The 23,526-nt window shown below is 43.9% G+C and overlaps 1 protein-coding gene and 1 long non-coding RNA gene across 9 annotated transcripts in view; one reads left to right on the top strand and one right to left on the bottom strand.

Annotated features, from left to right (window-relative positions):
- LOC126921844 (solute carrier family 12 member 4) overlaps positions 1 to 23,526 on the top strand; it is a 99,505-nt gene that overhangs the window by 46,804 nt on the left and 29,175 nt on the right. The window contains exon 1 of one of the 8 annotated variants that reach the window (XM_050733771.1): positions 21,675 to 23,222. The exons of the other annotated variants lie outside the window; for them this stretch is intronic. Coding sequence (XP_050589728.1) covers positions 23,153 to 23,222 — 70 coding nt within the window. The 5' untranslated portion in view covers positions 21,675 to 23,152. Of the gene's footprint in view, positions 1 to 21,674; positions 23,223 to 23,526 lie in introns of those variants that run through there. 8 annotated transcript variants of the gene reach the window in all.
- Positions 6,824 to 21,919, bottom strand: LOC126921889 (uncharacterized). Its single transcript, XR_007712589.1, has 3 exons — positions 21,783 to 21,919; positions 7,293 to 7,379; positions 6,824 to 6,970 (listed from the first exon to the last, which is right to left on the bottom strand). It is a non-coding gene; the product is annotated as an uncharacterized LOC126921889 (long non-coding RNA).

Raw genomic sequence — 23,526 nt, 5'->3', positions numbered from 1 at the left:
AAAGTTGTCACGTTGAAGGGATAACGAGTTAGCTCGGCCTCAAGAGCGCTACTCGTTAGCCTTACTGTTCTCGCAGGAATCAAAAGGGTGCGGAGAACAAGGGTGGTGCACGACGCGCTCTTAAAGACGCCGCGTTTCGCGATTGTCTCTGCACTCTACGCTCTCGTGCCTCGGAAGAATGCTCTGATTAGCTGAGCGAAACGACCTTGGGGAATACTTTAGCCGCGGTTGGAACATAGGTGGAAAATGAGTGAATACTCGACGAGAAAATGAGATGGAAAGTCGATGAAATGGAATTGGCAGAATATAGGAAACGTAGACTACAGAGAAATTTACATTTAAATCTGAGAGCAAATTTGAAATATAAATTTAAATGATAATATCGCTTCTTGTAACTCGTAGAAGAATTTTTTTCCATTTCATTTCAACATCAATTTTCATCTGCGTTGTTTGCCTCACAAAGCGCACCACGCTATGATCAAATGACAGCGTGTAACAGGTATTTCGTACCAGCAGACAGTGTCTAATAACTTCAAACATTAATATGTTCCTGAATGAACGCAGGTTTACCGATCTCTACGAGCATCTAACCACGAACCCTATGATTCGACGAGTTACGATTTAAATCCGTTTGACTCGCGATAATTCTATCTGTAAACGAGTAGCCACAGCTGGACTTGTGGATTCTTTCTAAATTTTTCGATCACCTTTGCAGGTAGCGTCCTGATGCTCTGCCATCTTATTCTACTCGAACGATATAAAATGATCTATGGTAGAACAGATTATACGAAATCTCCTTCGGCAAATCCTCTTCTTTCTGCGATTCACGTTGATCGCGACGACGTTCGAGTTCTGTGACAACTCGGCTAGAAACGGCACTTTTCGTTAGAATTCTAATTGACTCGGTTGTCTTCGATTGCAACAAGTATCGAGATGTCCAAACCTATTCTATACGCCTCTAGCTATTATTTAGTCAAGTACCTGCCATGTATGGATCCATCTTCTGGTCAACCAGCGGTCACTTCCTCGAGAATCATTTCTGTCGACTGACTGATCGCCGAGGACGTGTGTGGCGTGCTCCTGATAGTTCTAGCTACTTTCGTGTCCACCGTGGATCCCGGTGCTGCGAAGTAATTTATCACTCGACACACGATACTTCCCTTCGACCATACTTTTTCATGGTACACTATAATCGACGAAGCTGGGTGTTCCGCAATTTGGAGAAGCGGTCATAGCCAGATACTTCGTAGTAACGAGGGACGCCAATCGTCCAAGAAAATGGAGGAATTCCGGCGATAAAAAGCAAAAGCAGGGAAAGAGCATTAAAAATGAAATTCCAGTAATAAGGAAGAAAGAAAGAAAGAAAGAGATGCAAGGGCGTGGAAAAATTCCAACGGCACTAGAACGGCAGAAAGAAATTTCAGCGATGAAAGCACACAGCTTTGGGATATTCACAAGGGATTTCAATTGTGAAAATAACAACGCAACGACCTTGAGAAATATTCCACCAATAAAACGAACAACAAATGACGTTATAGGAAAGCAAGAAAAGTGTTACAGGTATAGAAAGAAAACCACGACCGAGAATACAATGCAATATAATATGTATTTTGTAAATGTCCTGGAACGAAAGCGATCTTCAAATATCTGGAATATCGAACGATACCAAAGGGCGTATGCCAGATACGCAAGAATGGCAGCTTTAGGTGAGATGGAGCGGAAGTACAAAGTCTCCGACGCGGTATACGCGAACCGTGTCATTGCAGAATATGCCGTAAACGTAAATTCTCGATACAAAAGAAATTCCGTTGAAAGGTTCGACCGAGAACTTTAGCTTCGAAAGTTTTGCTGCGACGCAGGAAGAATAAAGGGAAACATCGGAGGAGCAAGTTAATAGACAGAGACAGAGTAAAGCAGGGGCTTAAACTGTCCCGAGCGTTTCTCGTTTACGTTTCCCAGCCAGAGAAGATTAAATTCGTAGCGATGGCAGATGTTTCGCGAATGCCAGTTCTCAGAGTACCACGATATATCGCGGTCGGTCGTTTTTGTTTCCGGAGAGGCGGGTACGCGACCACAGGAGAATCATCGCCGCGGTTGCTCTCGGCGATTCTGCGACTTTGCAACCCAGTTTCATTCGGTCGCGACCCTGCCACCTCGGCAAATCAATGGAAGTTGAAGCAGCAGCCAATGAATTATGCATTAAGTACACAGCCTGCTAAGTTTCCCTTTTCATGGATCTACGATTCGTTTTCTATCATCGCCAAACGCGCACTTTCCACAACGAAAAGAAGCGCGCAAGGATTTGAAACGCTTTTTCTGTTCCACGAAGGAACATGATATTTCGATATTCCAACACTTTCGATAGCTATGATTCGGTAACACTCACTATCATCTATGCAAACGATTCTAAAAACAAACAGTCGTAAATCCTTTGGGAAGGGTTCCTGTCGATTCGACGATGAGAGCTAGCGTGAATTGCGGCAATAATGAAATCATCGTTGGATTTACTCCGATCAACGTGGCGCGGATAGGGTGGAAATTTTTCGAAGGGCGAGGAGCGTTGATGTCGCGAGTTAGGACGTTTTCGCGGGGAATTGAGGGCCAATGGCGACCCCTTTCCAGCGTCGACCGAGTTTCAACGCCATCAGGAACGGGGAAGGTTAAGAAAAACAATTTAAGATTTACTGTCAAAGTCGAAACGAGCATTGTCTGTCGCATGGGGCCCTTGATGAGGATTCGCGCTTCTTCATACGAGCGGTCGACGTGCTTGGGACACGTATTTTCTTCCAAGTTTCCAACTATTGTTTTTACTCGATTGGGAAAGTTTGAATCGCGTGGTGGATTCGAAGGTATTTTAAGCACTTTCGTAATCGACGATGGTATATTTACTTTTACTATTTTATCGGTAACCTTAAAATATCTAGTGAAATTTCAGGATTGAATATTTGTTTCCTCGTTTAAAACGGTTAAAATTGTCCGAGTGATAAACGCTGCTGCAATCTTCGTCTGCGATCGTAATTTCTCAACGCGACGTTCAATTCGAAGATCGAAGGGTAAATCAAGCGCCGGTTCATTGTCTCCGATTCAATGAAATCGGCGTCCTCATTGGAATGTGTCGAGTATTTGCGAACATCTCACGGCACGGGTGAGCTTCGTCGAATCAAACGTAGCTAGCAATCGGGCCCACGTGACGCACGTTTCGACCGGAAGTCCGTTGACGGAAGACGAATGAAGATTCGCGCATGACCAGGCTCGATAAACGAAAATCGATAATCAATTCGCCTTCCTACGAGACAACTTTGACGAAAAGTAAGCTTCGTTCGCGCGTCGTTCTCTCGATACACGTGGCTACTGTACGATTGAAAAGAACTAGGTCAAACGTTTCTAAGAAATCAACGTTCAACGATGTCTCTTCTAATTTTAATGACATTTTACTTTCGTAACCGCTGCTTGTTTTAGACAGACCATTCGGATATTTGTAGAAAATATTTTGTTAGGATCGTCAAAAATTTTGGCTGACCATCGAAATCACCTGCCATAAATTGTACTTTAACGTGGCAATAATTTGATGGTTCGCCTGGAGCCGAGTTTGCCTTACTTGTGAATGACCCTGTATATAGATATGCATATCCGAATCGTGAGAAAGCTGTACGTCTGGCCAGGTGAACTATCCGCTCTATATTCGTTTTCGTCCTGCATAGATACGTTTCGTATTAAAAATAGATCCGTATCCATCAAATGTTGACACGCGATAAATACGTGATACCGCGTGTCAACCTAATCGAGAAGTATAAAAATTGGTCGAACGTTCGAACGGTGGTTCTCAAACGAACGTCAACGCGCGTAATACGAACGTGTATCAACCTTTAAACAATCTCCTTATCTGTCCAGCTTATAGGTATCACTTTTTTTCTTTTATAAATTACTTTCTAGAAAGGAAAGAGAAAGAGAAAGAACATTTTCTTTGAAAATTTCTTACAAGTTTCTGTGCAACTATTGGAGCAGCTGCGACGTCGACGAACTACGAGTCCCTCGACCTTTCCAGCGATCCTCCCCGGCCTTAACGTCAACGGGAGGACAATGGAAGCGCGCCTTGAGTTCGATTCTCGTTAATAGGCCGGCAGGCAAAGCCGTTCGAGCGTTTAACTCGAATAGAAACGCGGTCGCGGAAGAAATAAAAAAGTTAATCGTCGGTAGACGAGCGGTGTCGATCGAGCGGCAACCAATTATCGATGATCGATTGGTCGTGCAAAATCGAGCAGACGCCATTATTAAGGTGCAAGCCTGATATAAATTACTATGCCCCCTGCCCCTACCCACAGTCCTCTATCGATTAATCCTTCTAATTCTATCGACTTTGTCTCGCTCGATCGTTCGAACCTTAATTCCTTCTCTGTCAACTTCTTCCTCTCTATCCGTCGTCTTCCCCCTTTAACCAATCGCTTTCTCGTTCGATCATTTTGACAAGATCGATGACGAGTGCTACTGCAAAGACGTTTCGTAGTTGTGACGAGATATGTATGGAAAAAGCAGTAGAAGAATAACGTCGAGGAGAAGTAAGAATCACGAGAAAATTTGGCGACGATCGGTAAGCTGTGCAAGAGTCGATGCTACGTTTATCGATACGATCGAGATCTTTTTGTGGAAGAACGAAGAAAGTCTTCGAGATAAAAGCGAAATTCCGATACAAAGACAGCGCTCTCTACGTACGATTGTAATAATCTAATCGCTATACTCTCGATACAGAGTGACACGTAGCTAGAACTACTTCGATAACTTTACAAGTAATAACTTTGGAGAGAATTGGCGCGTTATATGGCCCTTTCATTCGACCGAACCAATTTCTCGACACAGTTATTGCCTGTGATGCTACAGAAGCGGTTCTAGTTACGTGCCTGTATTTCATTGCAATTAAGGAATATATAACATGGATTTTACTATCAAAATTCTGCGATCGAAATACGATTCTGTTTTTGATCGATTTTATTCCATCGGTTTGAACGCTTCGTACGCCTTAGCAGAGTCGTTTGACTATATACAATGCTGATCGAATGGATCACTTGATTCCCGTGTCGAGTCGCCGTTCGAGGATATTTAATAGCATGTTTGACGCAAACAGCACGGCCAATCTCTAATTCGAATAATTGTGTCCCTGAATCACAAGCAGCATTGATCTCACAGCGTGTCTCTGGTGAACCGAATATTCGACTGCAGCCCGCGATCTATACACAGGATCGATCGTCGTTAAAACGTGTTGGGTCAGCGTGCACGATGGCCTGTGTGCGCATATTGTGCCTCACTAGGAATCTATTCGCGCACGAATGCCCATACAGTTTCTCTGATTGCTCCTAGTATCCGTTGATTGATCGGACGAGATCTTGAGGAAATCAAGGAAGCTACGGAATGTAGGACGAATGTTATAGTTTGGTCAACATAATATAGAGCGTGACGTAATTGAAAATACGAAAGGCAGATAGTTGTACACGTATGAAACAGCGGTAGAGGAATATTAGATAACATCTTTCTGTCCAACCTTTTATTTCAACACTAGAACTACCGATAATTAACACGAAGCTATATCTACCAAAACTAGTGAAAATGACTGGTCTTTAAAAAATACGTAATAATAGAATATTTTTATATTTATTGATTTATTACTTCCTTACAGAAGGAATTCCATGTTATGTAGTAGATTTTTGGTATTATTAATCCATCCGGGACCATCATCCCTAAACGAGGGTTGATACATGTATAAAATTGTAAAACCAGTCGTTTTGATTGGTGTGGTATTTCTAATGTTAGCATCTAGCGATCTAGCGATCGATCCGGAATTTTCCCGATAACTGATATCATCATATCGAATGACACGCAGTAAAAATTTAAAAAACGTGTGGGAAGTTGTACAAAACGAGGAAACTGGTTAATTGGGGTTCGATAAACAGATTGCAGGAACCTTTCACATTTTGACAAGTATCAAAATTGATACAAAATTATTTTCAGTTTGAATACATAGAAAACAAAATAAAATTCATTATATTATTCTTTCAATTATCGTTCATTGAAAGTCATTGCAGAAAAAAATATAACATGAAGTAGGAATTTTAAAATAAAATTGTAGAACCAGTCAATTTGATTGGCGTGGTAGTTTTAATGTTAAAGGTCACGGAGATTACAATCCACGAGACGTTTTGATTAGATCGCGAATTTTTATGAAACATTGCGTTTGATCGCGGGTATTGAAAATAAAAAAATGAACGCCAACGAGAAGAAAAGTTCAGGAATCGAGAAACTTTGAATTCGAGAGATTCGCGAGTTCGGTCCCCGTCCGATCGTAGTTGCCAAGCCGATCCATCAAATTGGATACGAGAAAATTATGTAAGTGAACCGGGGGAAACTTTCTTACACGGAATCACGCGTTCGCTACGCCCCCGTGAGACGAGGTTATTACTTCCGTGCGAGAGAATCGAAAACGGAGGTGGAATTACATCTGCAGAGCCTCTGGCCCCGATCAGACGATTTCACGCAGCTCTTTGGCCCTGTTTCGGTGGTGCGCGATCGCAATTAAGTTTTCGTCAGCCGACAAGTCCGAGACCGTGTAATTGGAATGTTGAATTGCCTCGATCCCCTCCGCGCAAAATCGATTTCCCAGTCTCGCGTGAAATTTTTCAAGTATCGGAAGAATTTCAAAGGCTTTTCTATAAAAGATTACATGGAAGCGTAACGTTGCTAGAAAAAAGACGGAATGGCAAATGGAGATGTTGATAGCACATTTGTTAATTAGAGGTAAAATTGCACTGGTAATTAAAGTAGAACAAACTCAGGCTACTTTGGTCGGAATTGGCAAAGGAAATACCTGTATTTATCTAGTGTTTTGTACATTTAATACCGGTATTCACTGTGCTATTTAACTGTTGCTGCATCTTCTAGCGGAGATTGTCCCCTTCCTCGATTTTCGTTGCAGGCAAATTACCTAGTTAAACCAAACATGGTAATGCAATATCAATAATTTCACTATAATAATTGTTCATTTTTAATCAACAATTTTACAATCAATCGCAATAAAATTTTTAGTACTTTCCGTCGATCCGTATAAAAAGAATTTTCCAAAAATAATTCTAAACATTCCAGGGTACAAAACGAACAGGGTACAGAATTTCCTTAATTATCAAAATATCAAGATCGCTATAGCACGAGGGGAAAATTAATAATCAATCCCCCTCGGCCCAATTATCAACGAATCGAACATAATTAATTATAATCCAACGAGTGTAATGGTGAGACAGGCAGGTTACCCCGGTGCGCGGCGGTATCCTTCCGGTGACGCGGTGGTTTCCGGCAGGCTGGCCGACATGTTCTGTCAGAGGGGTTGTCGTTCCCGGCTGAAAAACGGGCGCGGTTCACATCGGGGTACCGTGTATCCGGGGAATATACCGGGTGCACCGCATGATAATAAAGTACACGGGTATATACGCGCGGATTGGAGACGCAGACTCCGCTCTATCGATCCGGCCTGGAACGAGACGAGAACGCCGGACGAAATCGCGATGAATCGAGAGAGACGAGAAACAGGGACAGAGAAGGGAAGCAGAGAAAGGGAGGCTCTGACTGATAGGGACGAGAAAGGGACAGCCTGTGGACGAGGATAAAAGAATCGCGTTGGCCGTACGTTGGCCGAAGATAAGAAAAAGGTGGGAGGAAGATGGAGAAAGAGGCGATAGAGTGAAGAATTGAGGGTCGGATCGAGGGTAGAGACGTCCCGAGCTGGACCACGATTAGGAGGATGACAAATTTGCGAAAGAAGCTCGGTGGAACGGGTAGAATTAGGGAAGAAAGAAACGAAAGAAGGAGGAAGATGAATGGGATGAAATATGAAAGTAGAAAGGAAAGGGAAGAAAAACAGCTAGTTGAAGTAGTAGTTTTAAAGCGGAGGCGAACATTAGAGAAAAATAATGGAGAGACAAGGGCTTGAAACACGCGAAATACGGAAGAGGGAGAGAGAGAGAGGGAGGGAGAACGTGTGTCTATCGGAATAGTCTTCCGGGGAAGTTTCTCATAACCGCACCCGCGACCGCGCCGATGTGGTTCTGATCCATCGAATAGGATCGTCTCTAATTGAGGGCGTTTTATTACACTCTAATCTCGCTAAGTATCTCCCATCCGATGGCGCCGCGGGGACGCATGCTGCGACAAGGAAAAGGACGATTCTGCAGGATATTTTCTTTCATCGTACCTCTTGCTGTTAATCCTGTTGAAAAGATGTTAATAGAGAAGAGAAAGGCCTCTCAGTATCTGTAGGTTAAACCACGACGATAACCATAACGTGGCTACCACTAAATTCCAGAGAGTCGCCTTAGCGAAAAAATACGGCAATACAAATTAACGTAACGAGAAAACAATTCACAGAGTTCTTAAAGAAGATCTTCTCAAGGAAGTCGTCGATCGTTCTTTCTTAGCACGTCAAGGATTAGACTCCGCATAGATCACCGTCTGATCCACAAATGCTTGTTCTATTTCGCAGCACACCTCCTTTCCAAGCTGGAAAATTAACCTTGAGACTTCAATTTCCTCGCTCGTCATACCCCCTAACGAAACATGCATTTTTCATCGTTCAATATGTTACGATACACAATTGTGTCGCTAAATTCCACGCTAAACCACGAAAGTGGGTTGGCAAACAAAAGCGCGCACGCTTTTGAAAGAATTGGATTAAACGCGGGTTTATTCATCGAGTGGCGGCCCGCTAATGGAAGGTGGACGGAAACTACTATCTGCCCCCGTATCTCGTTACGCTGGATCATTCGTATTTCGTTGTCGTGACCCGTGAAACTCTACCTTTATGCTGGTCTACTCGAACAACGCGTACGTGAACTGGAAGGTAATTTTAATTCGAGGAAAAAGATATTTCTCCTTCGATGCAACGGCGAATTTTCGAAAAAATTCGTCAGCCCAATGGATCGTTCCTGCTCGCGATCTTTACGTCTCTCTCTCGAATGATCGTGTTAATGTCTCTCTTTGAGATCTCTCAGTGAGTTGTGAAATTTTTTACCGTTGCTTTTATGCTAGTAGCTACTTTATTTACGGACTCCTTGGAGGAGCGATAGAAGCGTAATAATAGAGTAGAACATAGGGACGAGGGTTTCAAGATCGGAGCTTTAAGCTCGCGTGTAAAAGATGGTGATCCTGGGATAGCGTTTTATCTCTGTGTTTATTGAATCTCGGAAGGATAAAATCGAGAGTCTAATTTAACAAATAGTATATTTTATTCATGGACTTAATATATTCTTATCCAGCGAGCTCTGAAAAACTCGCTAAATCATCGAAACTAAATCTCCGCAAATCACGTCATACTCCATGGTTTTTATTTTCATTCGTTCGGTCCCTATTTCTTCTCCTAGTCCGCGATCTTCATTCTTCCTTGCATTTTCCAGCTAAGCCCTCCTAAGCCCAATATCCTTCGTCATCAAACACCGAATGATCCAAATCCTACGATGCTCCGTCGTAAGAACACGCAGTAAACCTGAAAATCTACGGTCGACGTCAAAACCGGAAACGTTGGGTAGGAAAAGCCTGGGAATCGAACTGAGTAAGACCGGCAGCGGGAAACCAAAGGCGGATACGCGGCTAACGAGACAACAGGCATCGGAACCGAGCCGCGATCGCGTCGACGAACTCTCGATCGACGTATCTCGCTGCGAAATCCTGACCTACTCTTGCGTCGAGTGGCGTTTATTGGCATTATCGTCGCGTAGAGTGCGATGATAGATAGAAGCTACTACTTTTGGCAGACTTACAGACATCCGAGACTCGGCTGCGCGCTATATCAAAGCGACGTGATGGTTCGGCGAAATTTCACGCGCGCGATGAAGTGGATAGGGTTAAGGTCACGGATCGACGGTTATTTCAGGTGGAGAATTGCTGGGACGTGGATTTCCGGCGCGCACGTATACCGCCAGATTAACTTTGATTATCGATTAACTTTGAACACCTTCGAATCGACGTGATTTCCTTTTCGCTAATTTGTCTAACATTTTCCACGTTGAGACGAAATTAGACGGAAATGGCCGAAATTGTGTGAAGATTTCGTCGTTCTATGTAAAGATTTAATTCTGCAAACCTTGGTCCGTTTGTGTATGTACGACCTTAAGTGTCGTAATTAGTTACGCAAAGCTTCCTGTAAAACTTTGTTCCTTTACGTAAACTCTTAATTCCTTCGTTGCATAAAGATCGAAGTCTCGCAAAGTTTAGAGCAGATTGGTGCGTTTTAATAGAAATATGTACATCCAGTTAACTCCGTTAATAATGATCACAGATGTCACAGCGCTAAATCTAGTCGAAGTCCTGATGGATTTATTCGTTCAAATTTGTTCTTCTACTCGAGTTGTTCGAAATACACTTGCAGTTTCTGTCAGACACGCTTCGAAAGTACAGCATCTTCCAAGACGAGAATATGACTTTTAGAAGTAAACCGAAATTTCAGAACATAAACATCAAGATTATTGGAACTGTTGGTAACTCGAAGACTCGCGATTTCAATCCGAAGCGATTTGAGCTGCCTCCATCCTCTTTGTATTTGCAACGCAAGCCACAACTCGAACGACGTTTAACTTGGAAGAATCGCTATGTTGGATCTATTCTTGAAGCATCTGCCGCGTTGAATTAATTCCTCGTCCACCGAACCGACGAATACAAATTGCATTTCAGCTAGCGTAGCTTTGAAAACTTTATGCAAATTTGATTCGACGGTTGAACGTTGCATCACAATGGACTCACATTTTCCAAAAGCGCGCTTATAACCGGCTTTCAACCGACGAAATTCCCTTCGATCGTCGTATAATCGCATTCTAAAGACCGAACGAACGTTATAATTACGTTGTGGCGAAAGGTCAGTTTGAAACTCTCGCGAGTCCGGCGACTGCTTTAAGGGACGTTCTCTCGAAGAAACTTTGTTGGAAGACAGGCCAGCTCGCGACAACTCGGTCGATTAAATTAGCACCGTAAGGATAAATTCTTATTCTAATTTCGAAGCTACTTTCCACTGTCGAAAATTGCAGAAGAATATCGCAAACTCGATTCCTTAGCTTTCCAATTTGCTCCAGTTTCGTCTTGCTATTGGTCTACAGTCCCTGTAGAATTAAAATCGAATTAGAATCACCAAAGTTCTGCATTGTTTCAATAAAATTGACGGGCGTGAACGAATTCTAACAGCAAACGTTATTAATTCAATTATGTAATTAAATTATATAAAGATAGTATCCCTCCTATTTTCTCGTCTTTGCATCGTGGCGTGCGATCGAAAAATACAGATCGATTAACGATATCTTGGAGTAACGTGCAAATAACAGAAATGCCAAAAGCAAACAGAGTGGAAAGAGGAAAACGATGTCCGCCTCGTCGGTGGCTGCGGCCAAGCAACAACTATCGAACCTCGTTCTCGTGAAATTATTTACCGGTTTCAGCTGCTATTAAATATTTACCATACATTAGCACGCTTCGGGTTAATGGGTCGCGAGACGAAACTGTTTACGGAATTAAACTGTACGCTTGAAATTGTGGGCGTAGCGGCGTCGGCGAACGGGAGGAAACGCGAAAATCGGCCGAGTTTATTTGCCCGAGCGGAAAACATCGATGAGCAAGTGCACCGCACTGAATTCCCGTACTGACAGACCGGAAATTTCCCAGAAGCAGCTTGGGATCATCGAGTCGCGACTATTTATTCGAGAACCGTTCCTTGTTCCGTACTTAATATCCTGAGAAAGAATTTGGATAGGCGAGCTAGGAACTTGCTTCACGTCGTAGCGAAAACGAAGCTGAAACTCGAGCCAAGAAATTTCTGGACTTTGCAAGCAAAATAAACGACAAATTTCGAGAGGCCTGTAAGATGATAAGACGGCGCAAGCTCGGATACTAGAGATGTTTGGATCTGAATGTGCAAATAATCAGAGGGAAATTAAACAATCCGTGAGCTGTAGGCAGAAAGTGCTCGAAATAAAATAAACGTAAACGTTGCAAGTTCAGATTTTGAAGGTCCTGGGACTCAACCGTACGAGCGTTACGATCAAACGAAACGAAAATTCGAAATGCTCGGATCAGAGACTACGTGAGAATAAAACGAGACTACGTCGGGATAAAAGGAAATTGGAAACCTGTGAGTCGAGCGCGACGAGTCATTGAAACTTGAGAATCCAGGTTCTACCCTACGCGGAATTCAACTAGAAAACCCATTGAACTAGAAACAATTGAGAATCCGCAAGTTTACATCAAGAAATCATCGTACCTCGCAAATTCACTTTCAACGAACTCAAAGTACGATGGTAAATGACTAAATTGCAGCAAAGCGACAAATGAAAATAGCAAACGGTTAACATCGTTGGCGTATGTCGTCTCTCGCGAATCAGTTGACGCTTTTGCAAATGGCTCGATCGGCGCATTATCGGAAACGAATGAACCGGCATGAAAAGTCTGCACGGATGATCCGTGTCAACGATGTTTATCGTGCAGGATGCACACCGTACGTGTATATAGATATACATATATACAGGCGATAGAGCACATATCTTTGACCCAGATAAGAGGAATTCGAGGGGGTTCTTATCCCGGGTCCATAGCCCGGGGCAACGGAGCTTCTGGTGTCAGGCTTAATGGAGCTTGAATACGCGAAGATGAGGGTTGCTTGCTAACCGCCACCTTCGGGCGTTGCTCCTGAGTTTTAGAGAATTTTTCAAATGCCTACGGACTTACATGTTCCCCTTCGCGTATGTTGAAATCTCAAGAAATCTGGCAACCCTTAGGATTGGATTTATCGCGTCACACATATCCCCTAAAACCATAACGTTCTATACTTTAAATTTCTTACTCGCACGAAGGATGATTACGATGACTAAGCTACACGTGGTACGTCATTTGCAGTGCAAGGTCGCGTTCTGAATGGCAAATTATAGGCCGCAAATTGTACGACAGATTATATCGTTCAGCCAGATTTTTAATAAAACGCCAATTGTTGTAATTTGTGCCGTAGTGTTAATACGCTGTAGGAACTATGTATATGGCAGATGTATCGCATCTAGGAATTGTGCGATGGTTATCGACGTTAACCTTGCTATTCTAGTTTTCAAATTTTTACTTCTTCGCGGTTTTGGTCTGGTTTTATTTAAGAAATGGTCATTTAAGAAAGATTAACGTAAAATTGAAGGGCCAATAAATTACCCGCGTTAAAGGTAAATTACGTTTAGAGATGGAAGATCTTTCAACTACATAGAAGATTTTGTAATAATAATACGTAAGAGCAAAGTGAATAGAAGTGAAAAACGAAGATCGCTAGAGAAGAAAATAAACTTTCCGACCTCGATGAACGCGCGCGCGGAAGCACCGAACAAAGGGACGTTGTACGAGCCGCGTCCACGTTATTCGCAAGCGGACATCGAACGTATACGTATCGCTGTATTTTCCCTCTGTAATACCACGTCCACGATTCCATGTTCTAGCTAATGGCTCTCGCGGATTCCTTTCGCACGGCGGACCCTCGCGTTTTAACACCAGCCTCTCCTCTTTTCACTCTTTGCATAAGTACGAAGAAAAATCCGAACAAAATGCGAGAATTTTAAAGAGGAAGATTCTTAAAGATCGTGTCAACCTTCTGCTTGCAACAGTAATTACGTACGTACGTATATCGCTAGGTATTTTAAATCACGAATTTTAACCAAACATAACCGGAAGTCCAGAAAACATCGACGAGCTTCGCCAAGTATCAAAATATTTTGTACAAATTTTGTACCAACGACGAAAAGATTTATTCGCGAATTAAAACCACGACCTGTTCCAATCAAAAACTATCGATCGCGCCTCGAAGAATCCATAATGAAAAGTGCACTCGAAGAACCGTAAAAGCGAACGACGATTCATTTTCGTCATCCTGTCGTCGTGTCGGCGTTCCTCGTGCGAAAAAACCTGCCACTCCCGTCGCGCTCATTTTTCAATTTCTCGCATAAGAATTCTGTGGGGAACCGTTGGACGGTAGGTTGGCTCCTCCGGGAGCAAAAGCAGGCATCGCTCGACTCGTGGCGCCATGCTCCAACCCCGTGTTTCCGGCGGACCAGGGTTGGTGAGGTGGTGCGTGGTGGTCGGCAGTGACGTCATTGGACTGTACGATGACGTAAAAGCCGGGAAACGTTACGTTACGCAAGCGTGGAGAGACTCAGGGTGGACCGATCACCCACTGGCCTACTTTCAGCCCTCTCCTACCTCGCGGCACACCCTCGCCGCGCCGGGTATTTTTTTCCTGCCTCTCCCGAGGAGTAAGTTGCGTCAATCCGTAGGCTCGGCCGAGTCAAAGCTTGTTGGCTTGTTTTCTAATCGAATTTAAAAGCGTCCAGCTTCTGCATTCTGTGACATCGACTTTCCGAGAACGAAGGAACGAAGTTTCCTCAGGGAGGAAGGTGGAACCGAACGTTCGATTGGAACGCAGAATCGAGGGATGTCGTTGTCAGGTTTCGCGTTTCCAAAGGGGTCGATGTCTTTTTCGGAACGTAGTTGAAGAGCTGATTAATTACAGGGCAGCAGGAGATTGTTCAGGGCATTTGGAAGAATCTTGATGATGCGGAAAGTCGAAGATTATTTCTTCTCGCAAAAATATTTGACGCAAACAAGTAACCGATTGTTGGGAGTGGTTAATGATAGTACGTTGAGAATCGACGATGAACAGACGCGCTTAAACGTGTTTCCAGATCGACAGACGTTCGAGTAGACCATCTACGTAGCTGCATACGCAACGAAAGGAGGTTGATTATAATTATCGAAGCTGTAAAGAGGTACTTAGTCTAGCGAAATTACTTCAAGATATTTAAAACTCTGTTGGCCGGTATAGTCCGAAGCGAATTCAACACGGAGCACAAAGGGGACAAGGCTAAGCATCGTCAAAGGCGATCGCGCGACGAAAAAGCCAGCGTGACGAGTGTCCGTGCAATTAAAATTAAAATGATCCGCCGAGAAAGCGAGCTGAGGTTCAGCGATACACCAATTTATTGCTATCCGACACTGTTGCACGTTTGACCTTTTCGAATTCGTTTTCTCTTTTCTCCCAACGCCTGCGTTTGTATTTCGTTAGAAAAAGAGGACAGACGTTAAAAAGAAAGGAAGCAAGAGGAGAAGAAAAAACGAAGAAATTTGAAAAAGCAAGTTTGCACGACCGGGTTCGTCGAAGCTCCCATCGCAATTTGTCTGGCGAGGCGCCGAGCGTCCCGACGCGGCGTCGATTCGCGGGACTTGCGGAGATAAACGCAACGGTGGCGAACAGAAAAGCACGGGGTCGTTCTAATTACGGTCGAGCGATCCTGTAATTGAATCTAATTGCTCCACGAAAGAGGCGAGCGCAACTGGCTACCTGATCGTGCCGCTCCTTTGTACGCTCGCCGTTTTGCTATTAACCCCCGTCGAAACAGCCAGAACGCAATTAACCGAATCGCGAACCGGTTGCTCTGCCATTCTCTTCGTAGCTTTTGGAAAAAATTGTACGGCTCGGAGATCAGAAGGAAATTTATGTAATTTCCTAGGACGATTTTGTCGTTGGCTACGCTTTTAAGTCGAAACACTAGACTCCTTAAAGAGGATATTTTGCATAGGTTCGTTTGACTCATCAACAGAGAATTAGTTTTTAATATCTTACGCTTGGAGAATTATTTTACTGTTTGTGGAAACAATTATTTCGTTACTTACGTTCTTGGTAAAAGAAAAGTTCGCGCGTGATGTCAATAGAAACAGAATCTTTCATTCTTGATAAAATATTTTCGATTGGAAACGCTGGACTACTTAAACAGGATAGTTTGCATAGGTTCGTTTGACTCATCAACAGAGAATTAGTTTTTAATATCTTACGCTTGGAGAATTATTTTACTGTTTGTGGAAACAATTATTTCGTTACTTACGTTCTTGGTAAAAGAAAAGTTCGCGCGTGATGTCAATAGAAACAGAATCTTTCATTCTTGATAAAATATTTTCGATTGGAAACGCTGGACTACTTAAACAGGATAGTTTGCATAGGTTCGTTTGACTCATCAACAGAGAATTAGTTTTTAATATCTTACGCTTGGAGAATTATTTTACTGTTTGTGGAAACAATTATTTCGTTACTTACGTTCTTGGTAAAAGAAAAGTTCGCGCGTGATGTCAATAGAAACAGAATCTTTCATTCTTGATAAAATATTTTCGTTTGGAAACGCTGGACTACTTAAACAGGATAGTTTGCATAGGTTCGTTTGACTCATCAACAGAGAATTAGTTTTTAATATCTTACATTCGAAGAATTAGTTTACTGTTTGGAAATATACTTTCGATTGGAAACAATGTATCCCTTTTCTCAATGTTTTCTGTATGCGGAGCAATAAATTTATCCAATTACGCTTGTAGCATCGTGTACGAATCGTTTAAAGATTAGCGATTGTATTAGTAGCGGAGCTAAACCGCTGTTGCAAGTTGAAGACCCTCCGGGAGAACAACTTGACGAAGTTAATCAGTGCAAACTACTAGCACAGAAGGCTAGTATCGTGTTCGACGTTTACATTGGAGAAGCTGTACAATTTCACGCGGATCCATGCTTCACAATGATCTCGGTTCTCCATTTATTATCAATTTTCCGAGGGATTTGGCTGCGCCATTTGATTGCACCACCCATGCAGCTCGGTGATACGCCTTAATTACCGCCGTTTCTCCCTTCCAGTCGGATTAACGTCGCTGCCATTGTACGTACCGCTGCTTTCCATAATATATGGATTATAGTATATTCAGTTGACGAATTCTCGTTTATTCTCTGCTTTTTATACTTCGAATATCTCTTTACGATTTATACGCAACGAAGAAGAAGAATTTCGTCAAATATTTTCATCGTATTCGTCGTCGGCCACATATTTTTCAAAGTTTGTCGAACACCTACGTTCGATTTGTTGCGGAGGAGAAATAAAAATAAAATATAAAACGAACGAAATGAATCGAGGATAGAGAATGATTTCGATCCACTTACAGGCCTTTGTTTGAACGGAGAGATTGCTTTGGAAAATTGGCGAGAGACACGACGCGAGATTGCGTTACAGATTAAACGATCGTTGCACGAGCCTGAATTAATTATTGGCCCAGGGCCATTCCATTTGATTCGCGACGCATTGTACTTACGCGAGTTTATTCGAATAAACCATCGAACGAGAGAACGTTGCTCGCGATACTTTTGACTTTCTGCCAAACGCGAAACTTCTTGCGCACGCAAACCGCGTAAATTTTCGGTTCACCGCACCATTTCTCTCGCGACAGTTTTAATTTTCGTCACAGTTTCCCGATCGAGGAGATAGGTGCGATAACTTGGAGACGAAGCGAGCTAAGTTCGATGATTTTTCAACGAATCCAGTTGCGCTAAAGCAAAGTTCACCGACTGTAAACCGTGCTGTTGACCGAGCTTTGCCGAAAGTTTCTATCGTGAAGCGACTGGCAAGCGGGGTGCGACGTGAGTTATCAAGTGGAACGAACGAACCACGATCGAGGGTTTATTATCCTCTGCTTTTTGCATCGTTTACGATCATCGCTCGCCCCTCGTTATTGCCTGTTAGCCCGATACGATCGCGTTGGCAGCATTTCAAAATGGCCAGAGTATCGAGGAAACCCTATTTTTCACGATCCAATTTCAGAAACACAATGAAAGAGACGATTCGTCTCGCTGTGTGCGTTCGTTGAATCGAGAAATAATTCCTTCGGCCACGGAAAAGGATTTAGCTATTCGAATTTCGGTAACGTGGATCGAAAACGTGGATCGAAATGTGGAACAGAGGATCGTGGAAACTTGGCGGTGGTCGTGTCACGAGCGATCTTCTAGAAAGATTCGAGTCTTCTGCAGCAACCCCTAGAAACCAGTTCGATCTTTCCAATATCTAATCCTCAGGGCGGAACCAAAATTCCTCCTTTGACAATTCCATAACTTTACAAAATTTCGGATATATTTTTTCCTAGCGTTACTCGCCCGCTGAATGAAGGTATTTCCCATTTCCACCTTTAATTGCAATCGCTGCAAAAAACAATTAATTACAAAAAAAAAACAAAATTTAATTAAAAATTGTGCATTCGTTGTCATTTCTACCGTTCGTCTAACTTTATGTAAATTCTTAAATTAATAAAAATTGAGAAACTGATTAATCAGATAATATATGAATTTTAAAATTGGATGAATAGAGATAAATAACAAGGAACGTACAATTTTATACTAAATATTGAAACCGGTCGTTTGACCAGGCCTGGTAAGGCTAGTGTTAAGGAAGTCTCATTTCATGCAGATCGTTACGATTTCGGAACCGTAAAAAATGTCGCAAACGAGCGCCGAGGAAGCGTCGTTGAGGGAAAGAATTTGCGAGACTATCTCGGAGATAGTCCAGCGGGCCAAGGTGGAAGAACTTTTATCCGGAAACGAGTTGCAGTGCGGGCTGAATAAATCTGTCCGGTGTCGTTAGCGCGTGAAAAAACGGCCGGAATTTGTCGAATTTCCGGCGAATTGAAACGCCAATCCTTTTTGCTGGCGGAGAGCGGTGGGTCGAGGAAAAAGGAAAACGATCGGTGTCGCGATTTCGCGAGAAATTGTAGTTTAAGATACGAAAGATGAATCTTCAGCCTTGTAATATAAATCATCGTTTTTAAGAATGACAGTCAAATTAATGGCGGATATCGTCCCGCGATAACTTTAATGGCCAGAACTACCAATATTTAATCTCTATTTAAATATACATTTAATTTAAGTAATTAAATAAATTAAATATACAGACTATTCAACTGTCACTGTCCTTTGTGTCGTGGTTTAGAAATTGGAAGCAAAATATAAATTGGCGAGTATGGATAAAAAACCAGTAAAGGGAAAAATAAATATTGAAGCAGTCAAAAGGGAAAACCAATCGAAATACTAAATTTCTAGCATATTTTCGACGAGAGTTAAACGAGAACGAACGTTCGATCGAACGCCGTTTCATACGGAGCTTAAGCTGTCGGCTTTGGTTCGCGCATACACGCTTCGTGATATAAATATCGCGCTTTATGTAGGAAATAACGCGCAGTTTTTCCCCCTGGAGCCGCATTAAGCCGCGTCGCTCAAATGGTGTTGTAACAGGAGAAATCGCGCGGAATTTTGCGCGCTGCTCGCTCGCGTTCGATTCCCCTCGCGCGTTCCACAACGATCCTCGTTTACCTAGAAAATCTCGAACACGAGACGCGATAACGCCTACCATTTCATCGTGCTGGAAGAACGATAAGACGAGAAACCAATGTGACGTGCTTATTTTAACGAGACAACTTTGCATCTCTTTTCATGGAACTTGAGGTGAAAAACATTCGAAATATTTAAAATAGAACATCGGTAATAACGAAGATAATTTTAGAAACGAACAGCTTTCTTTCTAAACTCGTCGTATTGCATTGTCAAAGTCGCAAATTTACCTTCCTCGTTACGCGAAAATGCAATTGCTGACTATTTTGGCCCGTTTCCTGGTTCTACTCACGGCCGTATTCAGATCATCTGATCTAAAAGTAACTAACATTCGACGTAATTCTCTATATTATAATATTGGAACGAAGACTGTCAGTATTAAATAAATCAAGTAGTGTTAAATAATTGAAGGAAGAAAGAAATAAATAAAGCTAAAAGAACGAAGGCAATTCGTACGAAGAACGATATTAATAAAGTAAAAGGAGAGCAACTGTGGCAATTTTCCGCGGCAGATCTGAACGAGAATTCCGCTTAAAGAGAAATTCTCGCTGCTTTCGAGCTGGCATCCAGCGACTCCGATTGTTTCGCCGAAATTACGAGAGACAAGTCGCGTTGTCCGATTTCGTGTCAACCGACAAAACGGTCTGCCGTTTGACGAATGAACAAGAAGAGGAGCCTAAGTGCGACAAAAAAGGATAAAGGAAAGACAAACGGTTGTAGGGGAAGCGGAAGCTCGACAACTAGCAGTGACAAGAACTATATCCAACCTTTCACGCGTCATTTTCTCTGTAACAGCTTCCGTATACCCTCCACGATCGTTCATTCGTCAAAAAAACCTCGTACACTCGTAAAGAAGAAAAAGAAAAGAGAACAAAAACTGAACCGAAAAAGCAACAATCGAAGGACGAATAACGGTTTGTAGAAATTTCAGCAAGAATTCGCTGTGGCGTAGATGGTTTCTTCTTTGCGGAACAGTCGAAATTGATCAACGGTTAAAATATTCAACGACGTCGGTGAATCGAACCGGAATATTGCTGCAGGCTGGCGGAAGACGATTCGCATGAGCTTCGAAGGTATATGTACACAGCGAAACGAAAAGATGGAAAACTTTTTAGCAGGGAGAGGGCAAACTGAAAATATGGAATAAATGGAAAAAAGAAGTCGATCGAAGCGAAGAGGGATTAGACAGGGAGAAGGAAAGTTAAGAAACGCTCGTAAGAAAGCAGAGAAGAACTTGCGCGTACATGGAAAAGAAAGAAGAGAAAAACGGTGATGGAAAGGGTAACGAGATATTCGATAGTAAAATTAGGAAGATTCGACGCGTAACGGGAAGAGGAAACGGGAATGGCAAACCGCGTAAAACGAATACAGAGAGGAGGAGAGAAACGAGCGGTGGATGGGAGCAACGCGAAGCCAAGAGAGAAAATAAGGTAAAACCAGTAGGTGAGTTTCGCGACCGGAAAATCAAGTCCCACGTACCTACATACGCGGTGAGCAAAATAAAAGTCAAAGGGACAGGTCGGGTCTATGGCTGGGACACACGACGCGCGTGTGAAAGTTGAAACACGGAGACGCCAATTGGCAACATCGGGAGAATAGCAGTGAAATATGCACGCGGACTGGAAAAAGTAAGCGAATTGAAAGTACGAAAAAGTTTTTTTAAGATAAAATAAAGAAAGAAGCAACGCGAAAGAAACGCTGTAGGAACAAAAAGAAGGAGGAAAGAGAAGAAACAATCAACACGCAACAAATATGTTGCACTCGCGTCTGAACATAGAGTTTCAAAAAAAAGAGAAAATAAACTTATCGAAAGGCGAAAAGGTCGAAATATCGAGGAGAAAAAACAGGATCAACGGAAAGAGGAAGGAGGCGGAAGGAAAAAGGGGATGCAACCACCCTCTTACCTCGCCTCTTTGTCCAACGCTCGCTCGATCTCGTTCTATCTTTCGAAGCTGCAGGAGCGAAAAAGATAGAAAGAAAGTCCCGCAGCGAGAGAAAGGAGGACATTCCCGGGGTTGCAGCAGCGCCTGCGCGCTTCGAGGGTGGAAAAGCTGAGAACGCCCGGGACGCGTCGCGTCGCGGCTGGCTCGCGCGAGTGCGAGCGAACTAACAAACGCTGGGAGAAGCGTAGACGCTACGCAGGGCGAGAGAAGATGCCAACGCGAGGGAGGGCAAGGGATTGGATATACATAGAGGGTCGGTTGGGAAAGAAGAAACGAAGGGGTAGCGGAGGGTGGCGAACCAAGAGGGAAGAGAGTCACGAGATAAAAGGAGAAGATCGAAAGGGTGGACGAGAGAGGTAGGAGAAGCGGAGGTAGGAAGAGCGAGGAAGAGGATCGGAGAGGGCGAGAGGGATGAGCGAAACAGAGGAGGGTAAAGGGTAGGGAAACGAGAGGGGAAGCAGGAACAGGGAGTCGGATGGAGCGTGCGCAACGAGGAGGTGAGGAGAGGAGGAGGCCTGGAAAAGCCGGGAGTGTTCGTTGGAGTAAACCCTCTCGGGCCACGTCCTCTCCTCAACCGCGTCTCAGTCGACGTTTTCCCGTTTTCCGCGAGGGAAACCTACCCTCGTTGTTGCCATAGTCTTGTCGATGGTGTGGTCCGTGGTGGGTCGCGTAATGGTCGTGTAGTGGGTCGTGTGGTCGTGCGCGTCTATCGGCGGAAGCGAGAGTTCGGTCGCGTTCCACGCCCGAGACGAATCCAGCCGCGGTGGCTGACAGCGGAACCAGACACAACGACGGATCGACAGATCGACCGACCGACCGACCGACCGACCGACTGACGACGACCGGAGCGCCGTCAGTGGGTGGAACAGAAAAGGAGAGATAGAGGGAGCGGTGGAGCGCGAGTGAGTCGCGGAGAGACACGGAGAGAGGGGGAACAGGCTAGAGGGTGGCGAAGGTGCTCCAGCACTCCGCAGCATCTAAGCCACGGGGAAGACGAGCGTCCAGGGGTGGTGACCTACAGTTAGCTGCTCGTCCATTCCCTCTTCGTCTTCGTTGCGTCGTAATTCTCTCCCGTTAGCCACCGCGAGAGCATCTCTCGAGCTTTTACTCGCTGGATATTTTCGAAAAACCGTATTCCACGATTTGACCAACCGAGGGAAACGTTTCTATCGAGGACCGACGGAGAAGGAGAAGGAAAGAAAGAAAGAAAGGAAGAGGAAGAAAGAGAAAGATAGAGAGAAATCCACCCGGTTCCTGGTGCACCTGTCGATGCGCTTCCGTGGCAATCGGAACGATCGATCCTCCCGAACACAGACGCGCACTTCCGGGGATCGTCGTTCCGGCGTGGTTTAATTAGAGGAGCGTGCGCGACCGAGCGACCAGCCGGCACTGGCTGCGTGCGTGCGGCTCCTCTCTTTCGATCTAGACCAGCCGATCCCGTCGCTGATCCCGTGACCTTGTGACACCGCGACACGATAAGCGTAACCCAAGCCCGTGTGCTACGGAAGGAGGGATGCGGAAGATGAGGCTGAAGCGTTGAGACAACACACCCTCCGCGAGACTCGTCCGGGCCCGGCGTGCGTGTACCCGTCACTCCTCTCGGCCTCGTCGTCCCCGGCTTGTGCATTCCATCGTTTTCCTCCGAATAAAATTACTCTTTCGAGAAGAAGTCAAATATTTCGAAAGTGGTCCGACTCGTTCTCCAGAGGGTTCGCAACAATTCGTCGACTAAAGTGACTAGTGGAGAGTTCGAGGAGAAACGATTCAAAGTGCCAAATATCTAGTTACCTACCTAAAAACCCCGAACAAGGGTGGAAAGGACAGTCGCGCGAAAGGAGACGGAGTGCCGTCGAAGAAAGTACGATCGAAGGATTCCAAGGGAAGGCGGGTTCTAAGTCGTAAACAAGGAGACGAGAAGACGTCTAGGTGGCGATTGCAAGAGGCGGTTTACGTTAACTCAACTTCGAAGGATCAAAGACGCGGCAAAAGCATGAGCGAGAGTACGCCGAAGTCCCAGGGCAAAACTGTGCCCGATGGCTCGCCAGCTCGTATGGAAGCCGGTATGCTTGTATCCACTTTCGCTAAACTATTTCCAGTAAACTTTAAAGTCACCTAGTTTCTTGGTAGAACGATGTAAGTCTGGTTTTCTCGATTTGTAATTGACAAGGGACACAGATCGTTTATACCTTGCTTGGCATGATTTGTATGGTAGATAGTTTCTCTCCCCTGACTCACCCTGGGATTCATCCTTCAACTACGTTAACATTAATGTCACGTGTACCAAATACCATCGAAGTATTCCAATATTCTTCGAATACTTGAAAAATATTACTTTCATCGATATTATTTATCGATTTGTTGATA

Source organism: Bombus affinis, chromosome 11, assembly GCF_024516045.1.
Source record: "Bombus affinis isolate iyBomAffi1 chromosome 11, iyBomAffi1.2, whole genome shotgun sequence".
Taxonomy (NCBI): Eukaryota; Metazoa; Arthropoda; class Insecta; order Hymenoptera; family Apidae; genus Bombus; species Bombus affinis.
This window is presented reverse-complemented; position numbering and strand designations above follow the sequence as displayed.